Source organism: Salmo salar, chromosome ssa27 (genome assembly GCF_905237065.1).
Source record: "Salmo salar chromosome ssa27, Ssal_v3.1, whole genome shotgun sequence".
In the NCBI taxonomy this organism is placed as follows: Eukaryota; Metazoa; Chordata; class Actinopteri; order Salmoniformes; family Salmonidae; genus Salmo; species Salmo salar.
The window spans coordinates 20,813,915-20,835,238 of record NC_059468.1 but is presented as its reverse complement, the minus strand read 5'-3'; the positions used below and the strand labels follow the sequence as shown (position 1 = coordinate 20,835,238).

The 21,324-nt window shown below is 44.8% G+C and overlaps 1 protein-coding gene across 4 annotated transcripts in view; it reads right to left on the bottom strand.

Moving 5' to 3' along the window:
* sept7 (Septin-7) overlaps positions 1-21,324 on the bottom strand; it is a 58,198-nt gene that overhangs the window by 19,536 nt on the left and 17,338 nt on the right. For all 4 annotated transcript variants that reach the window (XM_045709173.1, XM_045709174.1, XM_014177843.2 and 1 more), the window contains 1 exon segment: positions 15,594-15,700. In XM_045709173.1, coding sequence (XP_045565129.1) covers positions 15,594-15,700 — 107 coding nt within the window.

Sequence of the window (21,324 nt, the reverse complement as noted above, 5' to 3'; positions counted from 1 at the left end):
CTATTAGATATGTTCACCGACTCGTTATCACAGGACTCTCTCCCCCCGATGCTAACCCAAGCCTCCATCTCACTTATACTTAAGAAAGATAAAGATCCGGCGGAATGCGGTGGATGTCTGCCCATTTCCATTTTTGAACGCTGATGTTAAATTATTAGGTTCTAGCATGCCGGTTGGAATCCTGCCTTCAGGATGTCATATCTGATGATCAAATGGGTTTCAAAGGGTGACAACTGTTTTCCAATGTACGACAGCTTTTGAACATTATCACCCCGAAATTGTTGTTTCTCTTGATGTGGGAGAAGGATTGGGATTGGTGGAGTGGGATTATTTAAGATTTTGGGAAGATTTAGTTTTGGGTCCAATTTCATCTCATAGATACGTCTGCTCTATTCTGCTCCTACGGCTAGCATACACACCAAATCTCAACCTTCAAAATACTTCCCCCTCTCCAGAGGGACCCGTCAAGGGTGCCCTATGTCCCTACTCCTTTTTGCTCTTGCAATATAACCGCTTTCCTTGGCCTTAAAATTATCACCATCATTCACTGGAATCCACCGAGCTGGTGAAGAGCACAATGTGTCAATGTATGCAGATGATCTACTAAACTCAGCAAAAAAAGAAACGTCCCTTTTTCAGGACCCTGTCTTTCAAAGATAATTCGTAAAAATCCAAATAACTTCAAAGATCTTCATTGTAATGGGTTTAAACAGTGTTTCCCATTCTTGTTCAATGAACCATAAACAATTAATTTACATGCACCTGTTGAACAGTCATTAACCTGTTGGGGATAGGGGGCAGTATTTGCATGGCCGGATAAAAAAACATACCCGATTTAATCTGGTTACTACTCCTGCCCAGTAACTAGAATATGCATATAATTGTTTGATTTGGATAGAAAACACCCTAAAGTTTCTAAAACTGTTTGAATGGTGTCTGAGTATAACAGAACTCATTTGGCAGGCCAAAACCTGAGAAGATTCCAAACAGGAAGCGCTCTCTCTGACTATTTCTTGGCCTTCTTGATCATCTCTAACCAAAACAGGGGATCTCTGGCATTATGTGACATTTTCTAACGCTCCCATAGGCTCTCAGAAGGCGCCAGAACGATGAATGGTGGCTTTGCAGGCCATGGCTGAAAAACATTAGCGCATTTGGATAGTGGTCGGTTGATCTGAGGACAATGAGACTGGAGGCGCGTGCACGAGCCGACACCATGTTTACTTTCTCTCTCTTTGAACGAAAACAACGACTCCCGGTCGGAATATTATCGCTTTTTTACGAGAAAAATAGCATAAAAATTGATTTTAAACAGCGGTTGACATGCTTCGAAGTACGGTAATGGAATATTTAGAATTTTTTTGTCACGAAACGCGTCGGGCGCGTCACCCTTCTTGACCCTTCGGATAGTGTCTTGAACGCCGCTATTTGGATATAACTATGGATTATTTGGAACCAAACCAACATTTGTTATTGAAGTAGAAGCCCTGGGAGTGCATTCTGACGAAGAACAGCAAAGGTAATCAAACTTTTCTAATAGTAAATCGGAGTTTGGTGAGTAAAGCTATTTTAAAATCGGACATAGCGAGTGCATAAAGGAGTTCTGTATCTATAGTTCTTAAAATAATTGTTATGTTTTTTGTGAACGTTTATCGTGAGTAATTTAGTAAATTCACCGGAAGTGTTCGGTGGGAATGCTAGTCACATGCTAATGTAAAAAGCTGGTTTTTGATATAAATATGAACTTGATTGAACAAAACATGCATGTATTGTATAACATAATGTCCTAGGATTGTCATCTGATGAAGATCATCAAAGGTTAGTGCTGCATTTAGCTGTGGTTTGGGTTTATGTGACATTATATGCTAGCTTGAAAAATGGGTGTCTGATTATTTCTGGCTGGGTACTCTGCTGACATAATCTAATGTTTTGCTTTCGTTGTAAAGCCTTTTTGAAATCGGACAGTGTGGTTAGATTAACGAGAGTGTTGTCTTTAAAATGGTGTAAAATAGTCATATGTTTGAGAAATTGAAGTAATAGCATTTCTAAGGTATTTGAATATCGCGCCACGGGATTCCACTGGCTGTTGAGTAGGTGGGACGCAAGCGTCCCACTGGCCCAGAGAGGTTAAGACACTAACAGCTTACAGACGTGCCTTAGGCATGCTGCAAGGAGGCATGAGGACTGCAGATGTGGCCAAGGCAATGAATTGCAATGTCCGTACTGTGAGACGCCTAAGACAGTGCTACAGGGAGACAGGACGGACAGCTGATCGTCCTCGCAGTGGCAGACCACGTGTAACAACACCTGCACAGGATCGGTACATCACACCTGCGGAACAGGTACAGGATGGCAACAACAACTGCCCGAGTTACACCAGGAACGCACAATCCCTCCATCAGTGCTCAGACTGTCCGCAATAGGCTGAACTGAGGGCTTGTAGGCCTGTTGTAAGGCAGGTCCTCACCAGACATCACCGGCAACAACGTCGCCTATGGGCACAAACCCACCGTCGCTGGACCAGACAGGACTGGCAAAAAGTGCTCTTCACTGACAAGTTGCGATTTTGTCTCACCAGGGGTGATGGTCGGATTCGTGTTTATCGTCGAAGGAATGAGCGTTACACCGAGGCCTGTACTCTGGAGTGGGATCGATTTGGAGGTGGAGGGTCCGTCATGGTCTGGGGCGGTGTGTCACAGCATCATCGGACTGAGCTCGTTGTCATTGCAGGCAATCTCAACGCTGTGCATTACAGGGAAGACATCCTCCTCCCTCATGTGGTACCCTTCCTGCAGGCTCATCCTGACATGACCCTCCAGCATGACAATGCCACCAGCCATACTGCTCATTCTGTGCATGATTTCCTGCAAGACAAGAATGTCCGTGATCTTTCATGGCCAGCGAAGAGCCCAGATCTCAATCCCATTGAGCACGTCTGGGACCGGTTGGATCGGAGGGTGAGGGCTAGGGCCATTTCTCCCCATAAATGTCCGGGAACTTGCAGGTGCCTTGGTGGAAGAGTGGGGTAACATCTCACAGCAAGAACTGGCAAATCTGGTGCAGTCCATGAGGAGGAGATGCACTGCAGTACTTAATGCAGCTGGTGGCCACACCAGATACTGGCTGTTACTTTTGATTTTGAGCCTCCCCCCCTTTGTTCAGGGACACATTATTCAATTTCTGTTAGTCACTTGTCTGTGGAACTTGTTCAGTTTATGTCTCAGTTGTTGAATCTTATGTTTATACAAAAATGTACACGTTAAGTTTGCTGAAAATAAACGCAGTTGACAGTGAGAGGACATTTCTTTTTTTGTGTGTATATATAAATAAATACAAATTCTTTTTAAATTGCTTTTTTTTGGGTCCTCCAATAAGCGGTATCGGTTTTGAAAATTCATAATTGTCGACCTCTAATGCAGTGCTTTTCAATTATTTTCTGTTACGCCCCCCCTAGGAAGAAGTAAACATTTCGCGCCCCCCAACTCTCCGCCGCGACTGTAAATAGTATCATTTGTCTATAAAATTGTTATAAGTACACCTCTGCGTAACATTGTATCCTTATTAACATTAAAGAAAACAAAAAGAAAAGAAATATAGATCAACTTACAACAAAGAATAACTTTATTAACATTGTTTTTAGTCTGTAACAGAAAATACTTAAAGTGCATCAATTTGCCTGAAATGTAAAAAAAATTCAAACCTTATTTAAACTGTAAACATTTTTTGACCATTTGATACTGAAAAATAAAATTAAATATAATCAATAAATAATAATAAATTCAAATTGATCAGCAACATTAACTCAGGAGCACAATATATGAAACACTTTGACCTATAAAACAAAAATGAATAAAACAATGTGTGCTGATTTTTTTTAAATCAAAATGAGGAAGTCAGGATTAATGGCTACAATGAGCACGTTTTGCAGAGCACAGCTTTTCGAAGCGGGGTTTGAAGCATGATACTGCAACTCTCAGCTCCTGCTCAATGTTTAGCTGGGACCTATGCTCCTTAATATATGGAATCATCATAGTCAGTAGTGTCAACAAATTCATGCAGGTTCTCGAATGAATCAGTATTTCCTTCATCAAGTCGCCTGCACCCACATTGCAAGCTTTCGAGTGAAAGAGCTGATCTTGTCTGTGACCTGAGGGAGGTGTTTATCTTTCCCTTGGAGCTGTAGATTTAGTTCATTTAGCTTTCCAAATATGTCACTCAGGTAGGCCAGTTTTGCCAGGAAGTTCACTACATTTTTCTGCGAGGTCATACTTGTGCTCCTGCTCCGAAAACATTCTTATCTGCTCTCAGAGCTCAAAAACTCGGGACAAGACTTTTCCTCGTGACAGCCACCTTGCTTCATTGTGAAACAGCACAGCTTGATGTTCAGCTCCCATCTCCTCACAGATAGCAGAGAAGACTCTTGTTTTTAGTGGTCTGGTCTTCATAAAATTGACTACACCTACAATGTCAGTCATAACCTCACTTAATTCAGAGGAAAGGTGCCTTAATGCGAGTGCTTCTCTGTGTATAACACAGTGTGTCCACTCAGCATTAGGTGAGGCCTTCTTGATGAGTGCCCAAAGTCCCTTTCTCATCCCTGCCATGGTCTGTGCACCATCACTGCAAACACCAATGCAGTTCTCCCACTTTAGCCCATTCTCAGTCAGGAAGCAGTCCAGCATTTTGAATAGCTCTTCAGCTGTGGCTCTGTCTCTGACATATTTACAAAAAAGTAGATCCTCACACAGGGAGTTTGTCATGTCAAAACGTACATAAGCGATAAACAAACAGTCTTTGTTGCTTCATCGAACTGTAAGGCAAAACGTTTGTCTTTGAGTTTATCTACCAGCTGTTCTTTAAGATCGTTAGCAATGTAATTTATACGTCTGGTGACAGTGTCATTGGACAGAGGGGTAGTTTTTATTTTTGCAGCACTTGCGTCATCCAGCATGACAGAGACCATGTCTAATGCTGCAGGCAGTATCAGCTCCTCTGCTATGGAGTGGGGTTTTTTGCACTGAGCAATTTGGTACGCCACCTTATATGATGCTAACAGTGCTCGCTGGTTTACTGAAGTAGCATTCACAAAGCGGGACGATTGTTGGCAATATTCGGCACGTTTTCGCTGAAAGAACTCAAGCGGCTTATCAGCGTGATTGGGGTGTAATGTCTTTAAGTGACGCCTTAATTTATTTGGCTTCATGTTGTCCGCTGCCAACATTTTTAGACACAGTAAACATACCGGTCTTTCCTCGTCTCCCACCGTAGTCAGTGAAGCCAAGCGCTACATACGCTTCGTCATATTTCCTCGTCTTAGCTTTCGGGAGACTTACGTTTGTCTCATTTATCTCCGTCTCTCTCCGCCTTTCTTTTCATCCCTGTTAAATATTTTTCCATGGTGTCTCTTAAGGGTTTGTTATCTGCACTTCATATCTCCTGCTCTGTGCTGTGTGCTCTTGTTCGGTGCAAAAAAAACTACTCCCTGCGGCAAAAAAAAGCATGTTCCCCGGGGTCACACGCGCCCCCCCGGCATCGCTCCGAGCCCCCCCAGGGGGGCGCGCCCCACTATTTGAGAAGGACTGCTCTAATGCATATCCTAACAATTGAAGAAAAATACTGCCAACTTTGTTCATTTGAATAATGAAATGCCTACTTCAGACAACCATGCTTGACCCAGAACACCCGTTTTCTGTAGCATAGGACAGGTCATGATGGGTTCTTCTTAAGTATGTTTTGAAAACACGGATGACATGCAGGGCTCTACAGTACGATCATTTGTTTTGCATATGCGCCTAAATATTTGACTGTACGACCTGGAATGTGAATTTAGGAGCACCAGTGCGTCTATAAAAATGTGAGGGTTAGTATCTCAAGTATGTTATTTGTGTGCGCCTACATTTGTCAACTTAGGTGCACACATGCTCCTTGTAAAAAAAGGTCAGCGTAGAGCCCTGATATGTTGCATGTGTGAACCACTGTGTGTATGTTCCAGCCAAAGAACAGCTTACCTACCAACTGCAGGGAAAACGATGGGATGAGGTAAAAAACGGTTTGAAAATATAAATGTCCAGGCAATAAATCTACAGAGGAGTCGGTTGACAAGAGTCAGTCAATCGTTAGCGCTGGAATGCACACAGCTTTTTTATAGGGCAGCGTGATGACACGTCTGTCCCCCCACCCTAGCCAGACACTGACACCTGGAGCTGGTGGGCCAGAGGATTCTTTACGGTGTCTGAGACGCTGACCTCCTCATCCATTAAACCCTGCTAGAACGCAGCTGTTCATTCCAGCTCACACTGTGTGTGTGTGCGCTGCTGTCCCTGAGCTCCGTGACCTTCTGTCACAGGAATCGAGACGGCACATTGAGATCCACCCGTCTCTTTTCTTGACCTCTGACTTCTCACCCCAGCTGCTGCTGGCTACTGGTGGAGATACATAAACCTCAACCAGGTCCTCTAATCACCAGAGTAGGACTTTCTCCTTCCCTACTCTCTCTCGCTCCCTCACTCTCTTCTAGTCTGTCTTGTTGTAACTAAAACAGCTTACAGATATCTTCTTAGGCACCACCATAGCATCGATTGACAGTGGCATAAAAAAATCAAAAAAAGGTTTCATTCATGCTGTTCAACGGACTGCACCCTTTACAGTGTCATGAACGATGCTAGTGTGAGATGCTGAATGGATAAAACAACCGACTGCACCCAAAACAGTGTCATGAACGATGCTAGTGTGAGATGCTGAATGGATAAAACAACCGACTGCACCCAAAACAGTGTCATGAACGATGCTAGTGTGAGATGCTGAATGGATAAAACAACCGACTGCACCCAAAACAGTCTCATGAACGATGCTAGTGTGAGATGCTGAATGGATAAAACAACCGACTGCACCCAAAACAGTCTCATGAACGATGCTAGTGTGAGATGCTGAATGGATAAAACAACCGACTGCACCCAAAACAGTCTCATGAACGATGCTAGTGTGAGATGCTGAATGGATAAAACAACGGACATGGCCCAGTCCCTGTCTGGAAAGAGTTAGAGATGGTACTAAACAGTGTAATGGTAGGAGAAGGATCAGTGCTGAGTAAACAGCTAGGAAAGAATCTGCAAACAGACTTTCAATCCCTCCCTCCTCTCTTCCTTCTCGCTCTCCCTACCCCCTCTCTCCCTTTCCCTCTTATCCCCCTGCTTTCTCACTCCCCTCTTGCTCCCGCTCTGTACCTCCCTCTCTCCTTAACAGAGTGAGTCATGCCTCTAAGCAACTGACCACAATGACCTCACAGACAGACATGGAAGAGGCATCCAACACTGACTGCTTCCGCCACACTCCTCTCTGCTACGGTTGGTTGGCTCAGCTGTGTCATATCACATTAGGCTGGCACAGACAGACATTAGCATGCTAAGCGCTAGCCTCATCTGCCTAGTCTCCTCCTCTCATACCCTCTACATCTGTTAATGACCCACACAGACGCCTGTCCTAGCCTGGTTCAGATTTGTTCAGCCAATTCCTATGTCGGTCAGTGGCAATGAGCACAAAAGTTGGCTGAACTGCACGAACACATCTGGAACCAGGCTAGCCCAGTCCCTTCAATAACACAAACAATATTGCATAGCCCTCATCACCCCAAGGTCTTCAGGCCTCCAAACAGCTCTGGATGGATCCCGGAGGGTGTGTTGTTCATTACCCAACCAATACATTCCATTGGGTTTCATCACATCACTCTGGCTCGACTGGGAAACAAAAGACACCACAGTTATGTGAAATCTCAGTTTGTGGTTCCTGGAGAGAAGAAAAACGGAAAAAATAAGGCTTTATTCATTCTTCCTTTCTTCCCCTCCTCCTCTAGGATAAACAAGCATAGAGTTCCCACCAGCAACTCTTCCCTTCTGGGATCCTGACCCAGCCAAGTTTATCAGGAAACTTCTGGAATAATGTTCACTATTGAAGCCAAACGATGCAGAGAAAACACAGACACTCACACACTCTAATCTCGTTTAAACTTTAAGTACTTAAGGATGTGTAATGCACAGGTAAACAAATTGGTGGGTGCTGGGCTTAGTGGAGATTTAGACTGTAGTGTTGAGAGGAATCACACGCGAGATGAAACAAGTCAAGAGAAGCCCCTTAAAATGCCCAAGCCTCTGTGGGTGTAAGCTAGCCACATAGAATACCACACACACCCAGGCAGAGGATGGATGAGGCAGAGGCTATGTTTCTATTGGCAGTGAATCACAGAAACAGGATCACTTTCATGCAACTTCAAAAAGGGAGGTACAATACAATGTGGTTAATCCTCCATGGAGGATGTTTCTATTAAGTCTGAAAGCTTGATAGCACTCCTGCCGCACACCTACCCTGATGCCGAGTGCCCAGGAGAGGAAGCAGGTCAATGTAGATGGCTAGCCATTGATCAAGTGACGTCGTCTTCGTGAGATGGTAAACCACAAGTCTAGCACCTTCAGTACTACTTCCTGTTACTACTATGACTACTTCCTCTTCTTCAACTGGCATGTAGTGGTGCTCAGAGATCAGATGGAGGATCTCTCTCTCCTTCCCCTCTTCCTCCCTCAACCTTCAGATCCAGAACCCTTAGTAAGGACTTGGGACTTTACGGCTAGTGCTGCACAAACAAAGACAAAGAACCCTGGGAAGTCAACCCAGGAATAGAGAAGAGGTTGGCTGCTTCACTTGTTTTTGTAAGAAATATTAATGTGTTAAAAATTCCAAAACTGTCTATTCAATCAGCTAACATACAGTTCTGACAGACAGTCGTACCCTAAGAGACGTCCATCAAGTCTCTTCACAGTCCCAAAATCAAAAACGCGTCAATGCAAGGCATAGTATTAAATAGAGCCATGATTGCGTGGAACTTCCTGCCATCTCCAAATCACTCAAGCAAACAGCAAAATTAGCTTTAACAAAACCTCTCCTTACTGACCAAATAATAATCAAATAAATAAATCTACTCCGCTCCATTCTGAGAACATCTGGTGTTTGGGTTAAAGATAAGATGTTCCCATGGCACTGAACACAAACAGGCTCTAAGAGAAACAGTGGAGAGAAAAGAACAGAGAGATATTAGATTTATGTCTCTGTCTTTTTTACCAGATGACGCTAGCTAGAGGCTTTAGCTGGAAGAAACCGATGTTCCCGGTCCCTTTATGAATGGCTCCGCCCCGGTGTGTGTCTTCATTTCTGATGCAGCTCCACCAAGTCACTTCACAGTTGGTGGTGACTATAACGAAAGTCCAGTATTTTATGTACGGGACCCTTTTCATTTCATGAATGGCTCTGACTCTGTTCAGCGCCACTAAGTTAACTTCACTGCAACCCACTGTATCTGGAGGAGAATCAAATATAACGAAAAGTCACGGCTGTCACGGTTGCTGAGGCAACATATGTATGGGACTCCATTCACTGGGTGAACGCCGCCAATCCTGTGTGACTATGTTGCTTTTTTAAACGAACAACTCCACCAAGGTTACCATTATACCACAAGAGACCCACTGGGTGGTGTTTCTAACATGTTAGCATTAACTGAAGAGTGTGTACGTGCTGGCCTGTGTGTACGTGCTGGCCTGTGTGTAATGTTATTAAGAATGGACTGTTAAGTCTTACGTGTATGAAAGTGTCAATTCATATTTTAAATCAATGTAGCTCGGTCCTTGAGTTACGGTCCATAATGTTCTGTATTACATGTCATGTTTTGTGTGGACCCCAGGAAGAGCAAAGGCTGCATTAGCAGCAGCTAATGGGGATCCTAGTAAAATACTACAAATACTAAAACTGACTCACCAGTACACTGAGGATTCCACAGCTATGAAGCAATAGGCTGGTCGGAGTACATTATCCTGGCACGCCTTACCTCTCACAGCCTCCACAGGCACGCCAGGACCAGCCTGATGACATCATTATGACACTATTAACACATGATCCTCACCTACCTTAGCCTGGGTGTTTCTGCTCGCTTGCCAACGCCTTATGGAATTGTTGGCATGATAGAGACTGGCCCCCTGGCTACGCCACTCTGGCCTGTACACAACATTACAAACTGTCATCAATGACAAATCATTCTCCTATTGAGAAACGTTCAAGCCAGGTAGAATGTGTGACTAATAGTGATCTGTCATCGGATAGGTGTGGCGTCATAATATGAGGAACTCTGTGTGTGTGTCTCAGAGGCATGTAGTCCAGCTCTGATAAGAGACCCATGGTTTTATCACCCGTTCAATCATCACAGGAAACAGTCTGTTTGGAGCACCCCTCTGTGCTGTGTGTGCATGGCCAATCCTTTGGCACACACACAAACGAACACGCACTGCAGGCTGTTTTGGGCTTTCAACACCAGGAATTGGCCTGGAGGCCATACTTGACACATTAAATGAGGTCAGCAAACAGATAACAGGCAGCTCACTCAGCAAAACAGGCCTTTACAAATAGATGTCTGCAGTGGTGTAGCCGTGTCGCAAAACTGATGTTTTAGAGACACTTGTTTCACAGATGTTTGAATATTCCATATCCAGAAATGTGACAGTGTCAGTGATAAAACTAGACGTGAGAAGAAAAGTATTTCTCAACGTGGTTGAGGAGGCCCCCCCCATCTAACAGGGCCGTTAGAGGGCAGTTACCCAGCCCACTGTAGTCTCTCCAGTGCTTACATGATCACTGATGGAGCTGAACTAGGGCATAAATACTGCGGTGCAGAGATGTTCCAAGACATGAATGAGGTGTTGGCAGGCTCAGTCTCTCTCTGCTATACTGCTGCCGTCCCCAGCCAGGGAGCCAGTCCGTCACAACCTAATCCTCTGTGTGACAGAGTTCTCACACACCTGGCCCATGTACAGTATACACACACACACAAAAAACTCATCTATGCTCACATGCCTCTCAAATCACTCACAGACAGACAGACTCATATGCTCACCATTACTCACCCATTCTAAATGCACTCAGAAGCCCAACACACGATTCCTTAGCTAAAAAAAATATATATACAATGCTCAAAAAAATAAAGGGAACACTTAAACAACACATCCTAGATCTGAATGAAAGAAATAATGTTATGAAATACTTTTTTCTTTACATAGTTGAATGTGCTGACAACAAAATCACACAAAAATAATCAATGGAAATCCAATTTATCAACCCATGGAGGTCTGGATTTGGAGTCACACTCAAAATTAAAGTGGAAAACCACACTACAGGCTGATCCAACTTTGATGTAATGTCCTTAAAACAGGTCAAAATGAGGCTCAGTAGTGTGTGTGGCCTCCACATGCCTGTATGACCTCCCTACAACGCCTGGGCATGCTCCTGATGAGGTGGCGGATGGTCTCCTGAGGGATCTCCTCCCAGACCTGGACTAAAGCATCCGCCAACTCCTGGACAGTCTGTGGTGCAACGTGGTGTTGGTGGATGGAGCGAGACATGATGTCCCAGATGTGCTCAATTGGATTCAGGTCTGGGGAACGGGCGGGCCAGTCCATAGCATCAATGCCTTCCTCTTGCAGGAACTGCTGACACACTCCAGCCACATGAGGTCTAGCATTGTCTTGCATTAGGAGGAATCTAGGGCCAACCGCACCAGCATATGGTCTCACAAGGGGTCTGAGGATCTCATCTCGGTACCCAATGGCAGTCAGGCTACCTCTGGCGAGCACATGGAGGGCTGTGCGGCCCCCCAAAGAAATGCTACCCCACACCATGACTGACCCACCGCCAAACCGGTCATGCTGGAGGAGGTTGCAGGCAACAGAACGTTCTCCACGGCGTCTCCAGACTCTGTCACGTCTGTCACGTGCTCAGTGTGAACCTGCTTTCATCTGTGAAGAGCACAGGGCGCCAGTGGCGAATTTACCAATCTTGGTGTTCTCTGGCAAATGCCAAACGTCCTGCACGGTGTTGGGCTGTAAGCACAACCCCAACCTGTGGACGTCGGGCCCTCATACCACCCTCATGGAGTCTGTTTCTGACCGTTTGAGCAGACACATGCACATTTGTGGCCTGCTGGAGGTCATTTTGCAGGGCTCTGGCAGTGCTCCTCCTTGCACAAAGGTTGAGGTAGCGGTCCTGCTGCTGGGTTGTTGCCCTCCTACGGCCTCCTCCACGTCTCCTGATGTACTGGCCGGTCTCCTGGTAGCGCCTCCATGCTCTGGACACTACGCTGACAGACACAGCAAACCTTCTTGCCACAGCTTGCATTGATGTGCCATCCTGGATGAGCTGCACTACCTGAGCCACTTGTGTGGGTTGTAGACTCCGTCTCATGCTACCACTAGAGTAAAAGCACCGTCAGCATTCAAAAGTGACCAAAACATCAGCCAGGAAGCATAGGAACTGAGAATTGGTCTGTGGTTACCACCTGCAGAACCACTCCTTTATTGGGGGTGTCTTGCTAATTGCCTATAATTTCCACCTGTTGTCTATTCCATTTGCACAACAGCATGTGAAATTTATTGTCAATCAGTGTTGCTTCCTAAGTGGACAGTTTGATTTCACAGAAGTGTGATTGACTTGGAGTTACATTGTGTTGTTTAAGTGTTCCCTTTATTTTTTTGAGCAGTATATATTTTTTAAACCTCCAGTGGGCTGGATTGAATGGGCTCGCGGGCTGAATCTGGCCCCCAGGGGGTAGTCTCCCCACCCCTGCTTTAGTCCCTCTCTTTTCGAAAAACAAACCAATGTGATACCTCAGCCTACATGTACAGCACAACTTCCTCTTGGAAATCAGTGTCAGTGATTTGGCAGTGGAGACGGCCAAGCAGGCGTGGGAGAGCCGAGGTGGAGAGCCTGGTGAAATGCCACGGTTCTGTGAGTCAAGACTTTAAGGCCTGGTCAACACTAAGCCTGACTAAGGGCTCTTAAAGACTGAGGGATTCACAGAGGGAAACACTGAGGGAACCAAGGATTAGCTAAAAGGAGAAGAGATTTGATTTATCCTTTTTTTTACCAGCGAAGTCACACTCAGATTGAAATCTCTTTTTCAAGAGAGCCCTGGATGAGAGGTGGTAGTGAGAGCAGGTGGTAGTGAGAGGAGGTGGTAGGGAGAGGAGGTGGTAGGGAGAGGAGGTGGTAGGGAGAGGAGGTGGTAGGGAGAGGAGGTGGTAGGGAGAGCAGGTGGTAGGGAGAGGAGGTGGTAGGGAGAGGAGGTGGTAGGGAGAGGAGGTGGTAGGGAGAGCAGGTGGTAGGGAGAGGAGGTGGTAGTGAGAGCAGGTGGTAGTGAGAGCAGGTGGTAGGGAGAGCAGGTGGTAGGGAAAGGAGGTGGTAGTGTCTCTCTCCTGGTTGGAGATCCATAGCGGTGAGAGGAGGTGGTAGTGTCTCTCTCCTGGTTGGAGATCTAGAGCGGTGAGAGGAGGTGGTAGGGAGAGGAGGTGGTAGTGTCTCTCTCCTGGTTGGAGATCCAGAGCGGTGAGAGGAGGTGGTAGGGAGAGGAGGTGGTAGTGTCTCTCTCCTGGTTGGAGATCCAGAGCGGTGAGAGGAGGTGGTAGTGTCTCTCTCCTGGTTGGAGATCCAGAGCAGTGAGAGCAGAGCAGATGGCTCAGTCACACAGCATGGCTCTGGTTGGTGTTACAGCACACCCCCATAGCTACAACTAGATCAACCCTCTGCTATAGCAGCTCAAACCAGATACTACAGAACATTAATCCTGTAAAGGGAATATAGAGGTTAGACAAAGTAGTAGAGGGAATATCTAATCATACCCACCGTCAATACCACTACCACCAGTAGAAACACACTGGTTTGGGCCATACAGCACAAGTATAGGAAACTCCCTAATAGCAGATGTTCTGTTATAATAACTCTCAACCACTCCACTGCTTCTCTTTATGAGAATCACACTGAGTGTGTCATAAATCACAGGTAGTGTGGTGTTCTGGTTGTTAACCCCTTGGTTGTCAACCGATTTCCCAGATTGATGGATGAGCCCCAGTCATCAGCGTGAACTAATTTCCTCCTTTCAGACTACAAAACAAATAGGTCAACCTCTGGCTCTGCACCTTTACAGCTCTCTGTGTATGTGTGTGTGTGTGTGTGTGTGTGTACACACACACACGCCTCTGGCTCCAGTTTAACAGCAGCGGCCATCAGGCAGCAGGGCCAGTTAGTGCATTTCCCCTGACCGGAACATTACCTTCTGGCTCAGTAGTCAGTACACCCACAGAGAGGAGAGGAGCATGACTCCAGTCATGTACTACTTCTCTATTCCAGCCAAAAACTCCCCGTTGCTGTTTGTTTTGCACACAGTTCCTTTTCCCAGTCGATGAGTCAGTCGCCCACACCTGATATTCTGTATGGTTTCAGCAGTGCTAGACATTCCTCCTAGCCTAAGTAGATAAACTGGTTGCAGGTGTCTTGCCATTCATAGACAGACGACAGGGCAGCGGTGGTAACAGGTTATCCTGTCAGTGCATCTACTCTTAAGAGTGGCCTGAAGCCTCACCAGCAGCATGTCAGAGAGCAGGTATGTAATAGAGGGAGGGCCAGGGCTGTGACATCAATGACCCAGAACAACACAAAAGGGCTGCGTGGGAGCTGGCTGGGGCACCAGCAGTTAACCAGCCCAATGTCAGGGTTCAATTATTCAAGTAGAGCCCAGAGAAACATCTATTACAGGGTCGTGTTCATTAGGGCACACAGTAGCAAAATGTTTTACAACAGACAAAGAAAAGGAGCATTCAGATAGTAAATCCTTGTTTCTGTAACGCCCTGGCCATAGAGAGGGGTTTTTGTTGTTTAGGCCAGGGTGTTACATTGGGTGGGCGTTCTATGTTCCTTTCTCTATGTTTTTGTATTTCTTTGTTTTGGGCCGTGTGTGGCTCCCAATCAGGCACAGCTGAAGCTCGTTGTTGCTGATTGGGAGTCACACATAAGGAGCATGTTTTTCCTTTGTGTTTTGTAGGTAATTGTTTCTGTTGTGTAGAGTTAATCCTGACAGGACTGTTTTGCTGTCGTCTTTTGTTTATTTTTGTAGTGTTCTCTTTTTTCATTAAAACTCTAATGATGAACACATCCTCCGCTGCACCTTGGTCTAATTCTGACGACGGCCGTTACAGTTTCGGACTGTTATCTATGTCATGGCTGAACATGACCCAGCTCTGCGTCAGACAGATTATGGCCGAACCTACTGGTATGAATTCCTTTAGGCTCCAGCATTATAATAAAGGCTGACTTGGCAGAGTGCCTCAACATCAGATAATATACCAGACTAGGAGGGCAGTTCTGTGGCCAACAGAGGGACTTATGGGTAGTCAGACAGGATGGAGACACATTACCTAGCTATCACCCTGCACCTAAAGCAACAGAATGGGGAAACAGCTTGTTTAATGTGGCGAGTGAACTGAAATATTTAACTCCTTTGGGAAAATAAAAAAGTGATTTCCTGTTAAAAGGGAGGGGAACGGGTGAGCCTACTCATTTGTTTAAGCTTACAAAAGGGACAGAAGCATGATAGTGTATTCCAAGAGAGAAACAAGTAGGGTGATGAAAATGAGCTCAAGCTATGGTGCAACAAGCACATCAGATGATCGTCATTGTGTTTCTATCTGTTCCAATTCAAATAAACCAATTAAATAGGATATCGTAGTCTTTACCTGTACTGTCTTCTTGATTCTGTGGGAGGGACCAGGGTATTCAGGAGAATACAAGTCTGTCAGGAAGAGGGAGTTGATCAGTGTTGACTTCCCCAAACCAGATTCACCTAGAGAAAGAGATGGGGGGAGAGCAAGGGAGAGATTCATTTTAAAAGGTGTATTTCACACTGTACTTGTCTTTCTAATCTTTGTTTTCACACTAGACATCTCCAGATGTAGTCCTACGTCCTGCACAATGTTTACAATTCTTTAAAATGCTTCAAACTTTTTCAAACAGGAAATCAATTCATTTGATCTGCCTCAAGTGAAGTGACAAGCTTTAACATGAGAAGGAGAGAGACAGGCGAGGACAGGTGGGGCTGAATATTTTCCTGTCTGCATTTCAGGAATCTAAATCGGGGACTATGATAAGGAAAGCCTAAAAGGCTGGCATAGTCATCATACCTTTACAGTGACCGTCTCACCACAAACTAATTTAGGAAATTTGTCTTGGATAAAATAACAGCTCAATAATCTCTCGTGGAAAGATTCCGATTTTCAGAGAACAATCCCAGGTGCCTCTAGGTAACTCAACACCATCAACTGTATACATAGCAACGGTTGGCGTGGGGACGGGGGGCCAATCAGAGCGGCTGAACAAAGGGAACAGTGTGATGGAACGGGGCGGGGCTGGAGACACATGCTGGGCTGGCACAGAGGACCGCAGCTCACTGCTGTGTGTGCGCATCGACCGTGCTGTTTGGCCCAGCATCGATCGACCACTCACTACTGCCAATTAACCAGCTACTAAACGCTTTGTGTGCACCACACAAAAGGAGAGCCCTCTTTCTCCCTCAAACATTTTAGAAAGAGGTTCTCGACACAGGGTAAATGTTTCCAGCCAGGGCTAGAGCCACACTGACCTCACAATGGAATTTTTTTTGCGGTCGGGCTGTTATGAGAAATGATGTGGATATGATCATCCATGTGGATATTTCTTCAGGATGTAAGTCAGGATTTAGGACCTACTCCTCTCGCTGAGAGCTGGGTGGTGAAGGGGCGGGTTGTGGTCTTGTGAAAACAGCAAACTGAAATACGCCAGTCTTAAAAAAATGGCAGCTTGCATTAGGGAAACTATAAACTGACACAATGCAGGCTCAAGCGGATACAGTGAGTTGGGATTCAGCACTCAATGTCTGTAAAGCTGGTCCAGATACAGAGTCAGAAGCAGCAGCAATGATGAGCAGAGGGGAAGCTTAGCTCTGGTCACAACATTACACATCTGTCTTTGTGGGAGTATGGAGTGAGGAATAGAGGGCAGGAAGGGAATGCGAGGGAGGAGAAAGAAGGATGGCGGGATACCAGCGAACAAGTTGGCTAGTCAGACTACAGAGCCGGGTTTGCTTCTTTGCAGGAGGGAGAGATGAAGAAAGGATGGGAAAAAGGGTGAGGGAGGGATATAAGAGCTGATGTAGGTTATTCAGAGCTGGAGTTGCAGAATGTTAGCAGAGAGAGAGGCCTCTTAAATCCTTATGTCATGGAAATGATAATGGGGATATCCCTATACTGGGCTATAGCTGGGGCCTGGGAAGGGATCTCCCTACACTGGGATGGTATCATCAGCACTGGTATGGATGCTACTGGGAATATATGGAGCCCAGACTTCCGTTAACAGTAATAGGTGAACGGTCAGTCTCAGGGTCATAAAGCTAGAAACGGAAGCTAATTTGGCATTCATAATTTCCACCAGACCAGAGCATGACCATGGCCCCCTCTCGGTGCAGCCCTGCCTGGCCCGTCCCTGCCAGTGGCCCTCCTCGGTCAGTGACCAGCCCAGCCAGCAGCACACTTCCTTTAAAGGAAATTTTCAGCAGCTGTGTAAACCATGGGGGCTTATTCAGAGGAGCTTTACACTGCTCTGCATGCAAGGAGATGAGGGGCTAGCTGGGGATAGAAGGGGGAAGCAGGAAAGTTTGTATTGAGAGGGAAGACAGTTCATTTGACGGTGCTGCCTTCTACTGCAGTGACACGGGGCAGGAAATAATACACCAACTGATGAAATGAGAAGTGGTTCTGTTCTTTTAGGAGGTTATCATTCTGCTTTCACTGTATTTAACGTGCAGGTAAAGTGTGTGTGTGTGTGTGTGTGTTGAAAAGGGGTTATTTACCCTTCAAATAGGGAATACATAAACAATATTTTTATAGCCATTTTTTATGTATTCCCTATTTGAAGGGTAAATAACCCCTTTTCAACACACACACACACACACACACACACACACACACACACACACACACACACACACACACTTTACCTGCACGTTAAATACAGTGAAAGCAGAATGATATCCTCAGCCATGTCTGGCTACCACGTGACAATCTTTAAATATCTTGTGGCAAACATCAATTTCCTTTAGAAAGTCAGAGAGCGAGTCAAAACCCTGAAATCCTACGTGTTTATGTGGGGGACATAGTTTCCAGAGAAGATAAAAACCGAAACGCATTAAAAAGTATGTGTTAACCGAGGCCAAGCACAATGAGCTGAACTAGGGTTTGCTGCGGTAGCCAGTCTAGCCAAGATCAAGGTCAATCCTGGGCAAACGTGGTAAATCATTGGCAAATATTTACTTTTACAGATGGACGCAAACGTCCGACTGCTGCAGCCCACTGTCACCAACTTGGCTGCCGACAATCAGTTCTGACCAAGAGAGCCTTTAGCCTTTCGAACGCTTTGCTTCCAAGTCGAAACAATTCGAGCATATACTAAGACAAAGTTGAGACGTTTTTGTTAATTTAGGTCTTTGGCAGGGTTCTATTTTTATTTTTGGGATGTCGAAGTTTGGTAGCCAAAGTACAACCAGGGCCTAAAATAAAACACCCGCCACATGCCAAACGTGGGTAGATTTTGGCACTGGCGGGTAAGAATTCACCAGCCACGTCGGCGACTGGTAACTCTCCTGGTGTGAGAATTTAATAAAAATGTCAAATATGGGCACGAGTGAAAGCTGTCATTTATAGTTGTTTTCAAAGTATTTCTGCCGTTTTGTTTATTATCTGGTAAAACACAAAGAAATCTGAATCCTAACGTTATAGCTATCCCACCTTGCGCAGCAACACTGCCTGTCTGGAGGACAGTGCTGAAAAGTATTTTAGTAAAACTACTTCAGTAGTTTTTTGGGTATCTGTACTTTACTTTTACTTCAATACATTCCTAAAGAAAATAATGTACATTTTACTCGATACATTTTCCCTGACACCCAAAAGTATGTTACATTTTGAAAAGCTAGCAGGACAGGATAATGGTCACATTCATGCACTTATCAAGAGAACATCCCTGGTCATCCCTACTGCCTCTAATCTGGTGGACTCACTAAACAGAGAACATCCCTGGTCGTCCCTACTGCCTCTAATCTGGTGGACTCACTAAACAGAGAACATCCCTGGTCGTCCCTACTGCCTCTAATCTGGTGGACTCACTAAACAGAGAACATCCCTGGTCGTCCCTACTGCCTCTAATCTGGTGGACTCACTAAACAGAGAACATCCCTGGTCGTCCCTACTATCTCTAATCTGGTGGACTCACTAAACAGAGAACATCCCTGGTCATCTACTGGCTCTAATCTGGTGGACTCACTAAACAGAGAACATCCCTGGTCATCCCTATTGCCTCTAATCTGGTGGACTCACTAAACACAAATGCTTCGTTTGTAAATTATGTCGGAGTGCTGGAGAGTGCCCCTGGCCATCCTTAAATAAATGTTATAAAATTGTGCCGTTCGCTTAACACAAGGAATTTGAAATAAGTACATTTTAGCAATTACATTTACTTTTGATACTTAAGTATATTTAAAACTAAATACTTTTAGTCAAGTAGTATTTTACTGGGTGACTTTAACTTGAGTTATTTTCAATTAAAAAAGATATATCTTTACTTTTACTCAAGTATGACAATTGGGTACTTTTTCCACCACTGCTGAAAGATCAGTTTTTAGAAGCAATGGGCACAGTCATAAAACTTGCCCTAATTTACTTGAAAGTCTACTAAAGTGAGATATTGTCCTCATGTTTCTTGGCTATTTACATTGTTTTGTTCAAAAGCTAGGTTGCTTTTCAATGTTTGAGTTTGTTCCCAATGCTAGAAAAGAGACATTGTTGGCCTCTACTAGACATTCTCACAGGCACATGTGATGACTCAAGTGGCCCTGTTACCAAGGTAGTCTTAAAAAGGGCAGTTTAGGGTTAAAAAGGGTCAGAAACGTTACAGTACATTTCTGGAAAAAAGTTAGCTTATAACAGTGAACCTTTGTGGGATACACATAAGGCAATTCTAGGTCTTGTGGCATATTTTGGTTAAACTATCCCCAATTCAATGGAATTGCAACCCTCTGCATGCACAGTGCATTCTTCCATCACATGTACAGCTGATTCTCAAGATCTTTCACACTAATGAGATGCTATTGAGCCCACACTACTACACTGTCTGAGCCAAGGACTACATGCTTTCTGGTAAAATTTGATTACAATACTGGGTGGGGTGAATAGATTGTATATAACATGCATCATTTTTTGTTACCTAGTAAATAGTAGCCTACAGCAAAGTGTGTTTAAATCATGTCTAACTTGTTAACAATTTCTGCTAGTTAGTTTTTGCAACCATGTGGGTTTTAGCCTGCTTGAGCCTGCTAACTGAGGAGTGTTATTTCACCTGTTTCCATACATGTTTCATTTTAAGACATTTATCTTACAAAGGAGTTGTTTAATCTAACTGCTTAAATATTTATCTGTACATGGAATTGTATTTGCTTTTTTGTTGGTGTTTTTACACTTTGTTTCTAATCTTTACAGGAAAATGCCACGGCACCATCTGAAGCGTGGAGACATTTCACTGCAGCTAATGTTGAAGGAAAAGCTGTGTACATTTGCAAATACTGTGCCAAATCATATGTGAAGAATGCAACAAAGATGCAGAATCATCTGGCCAAGTGCATAAAGTTCCCTCAGTGCTCACAACAAGCAACCTCTGACAAAAGTCCCTCTTCATCATTTTCACCTCGAATAGAAGTATCAGACACCTTATCGATAGCAACAGCTCATGGTCCTTCTGGAATCAGAAGTTTTTTTGACTCAATGGAGGAACGTAGTCAGAGAAATGCTGATGAATGTCTTTCTCGAGCTGTGTATGCAACTGGTTCACCTCTGACGCTCACAGGCAATGTGTATTGGAAGAGATTTCTGAATGTTCTTCACCCAGCATACACCCCTCCAACCAGACATGATTTATCTACTCATGTTCTGGATGCAGAGTTCAACAGAGTTCAAGTGAAGATCAAGCAAATCATAGAGAAAGCAGACTGTATTGCAATCATCTCTGATGGGTGGTCGAATGTTCGTGGGCAAGGAATAATTAACATCATCTCCACCCCTCAACCAGTATTCTACAAGAGCACAGACACAAGGGACAACAGACACACCGGTCTCTACATTGCAGATGAGCTGAAGGCAGTCATCAATGACCTTGGATCACAGAAGGTATTTGCACTGGTGATAGACAATGCTGAGAACACGAAGGCTGCTTGGTTTAAAGTGGAGGAGTCCTATCCTCACATCACACCCATTGGCTGTGCTGCTCATGCATTGAATCTGCTCCTCAAGGACATCATTGCACTGAAAACAATGGATACACTCTACAAGAGAGCCAAGGAAATGGTTAGGTATGTGAATGGTCATCAAGTTGTAGCAGCAATCTATCTCA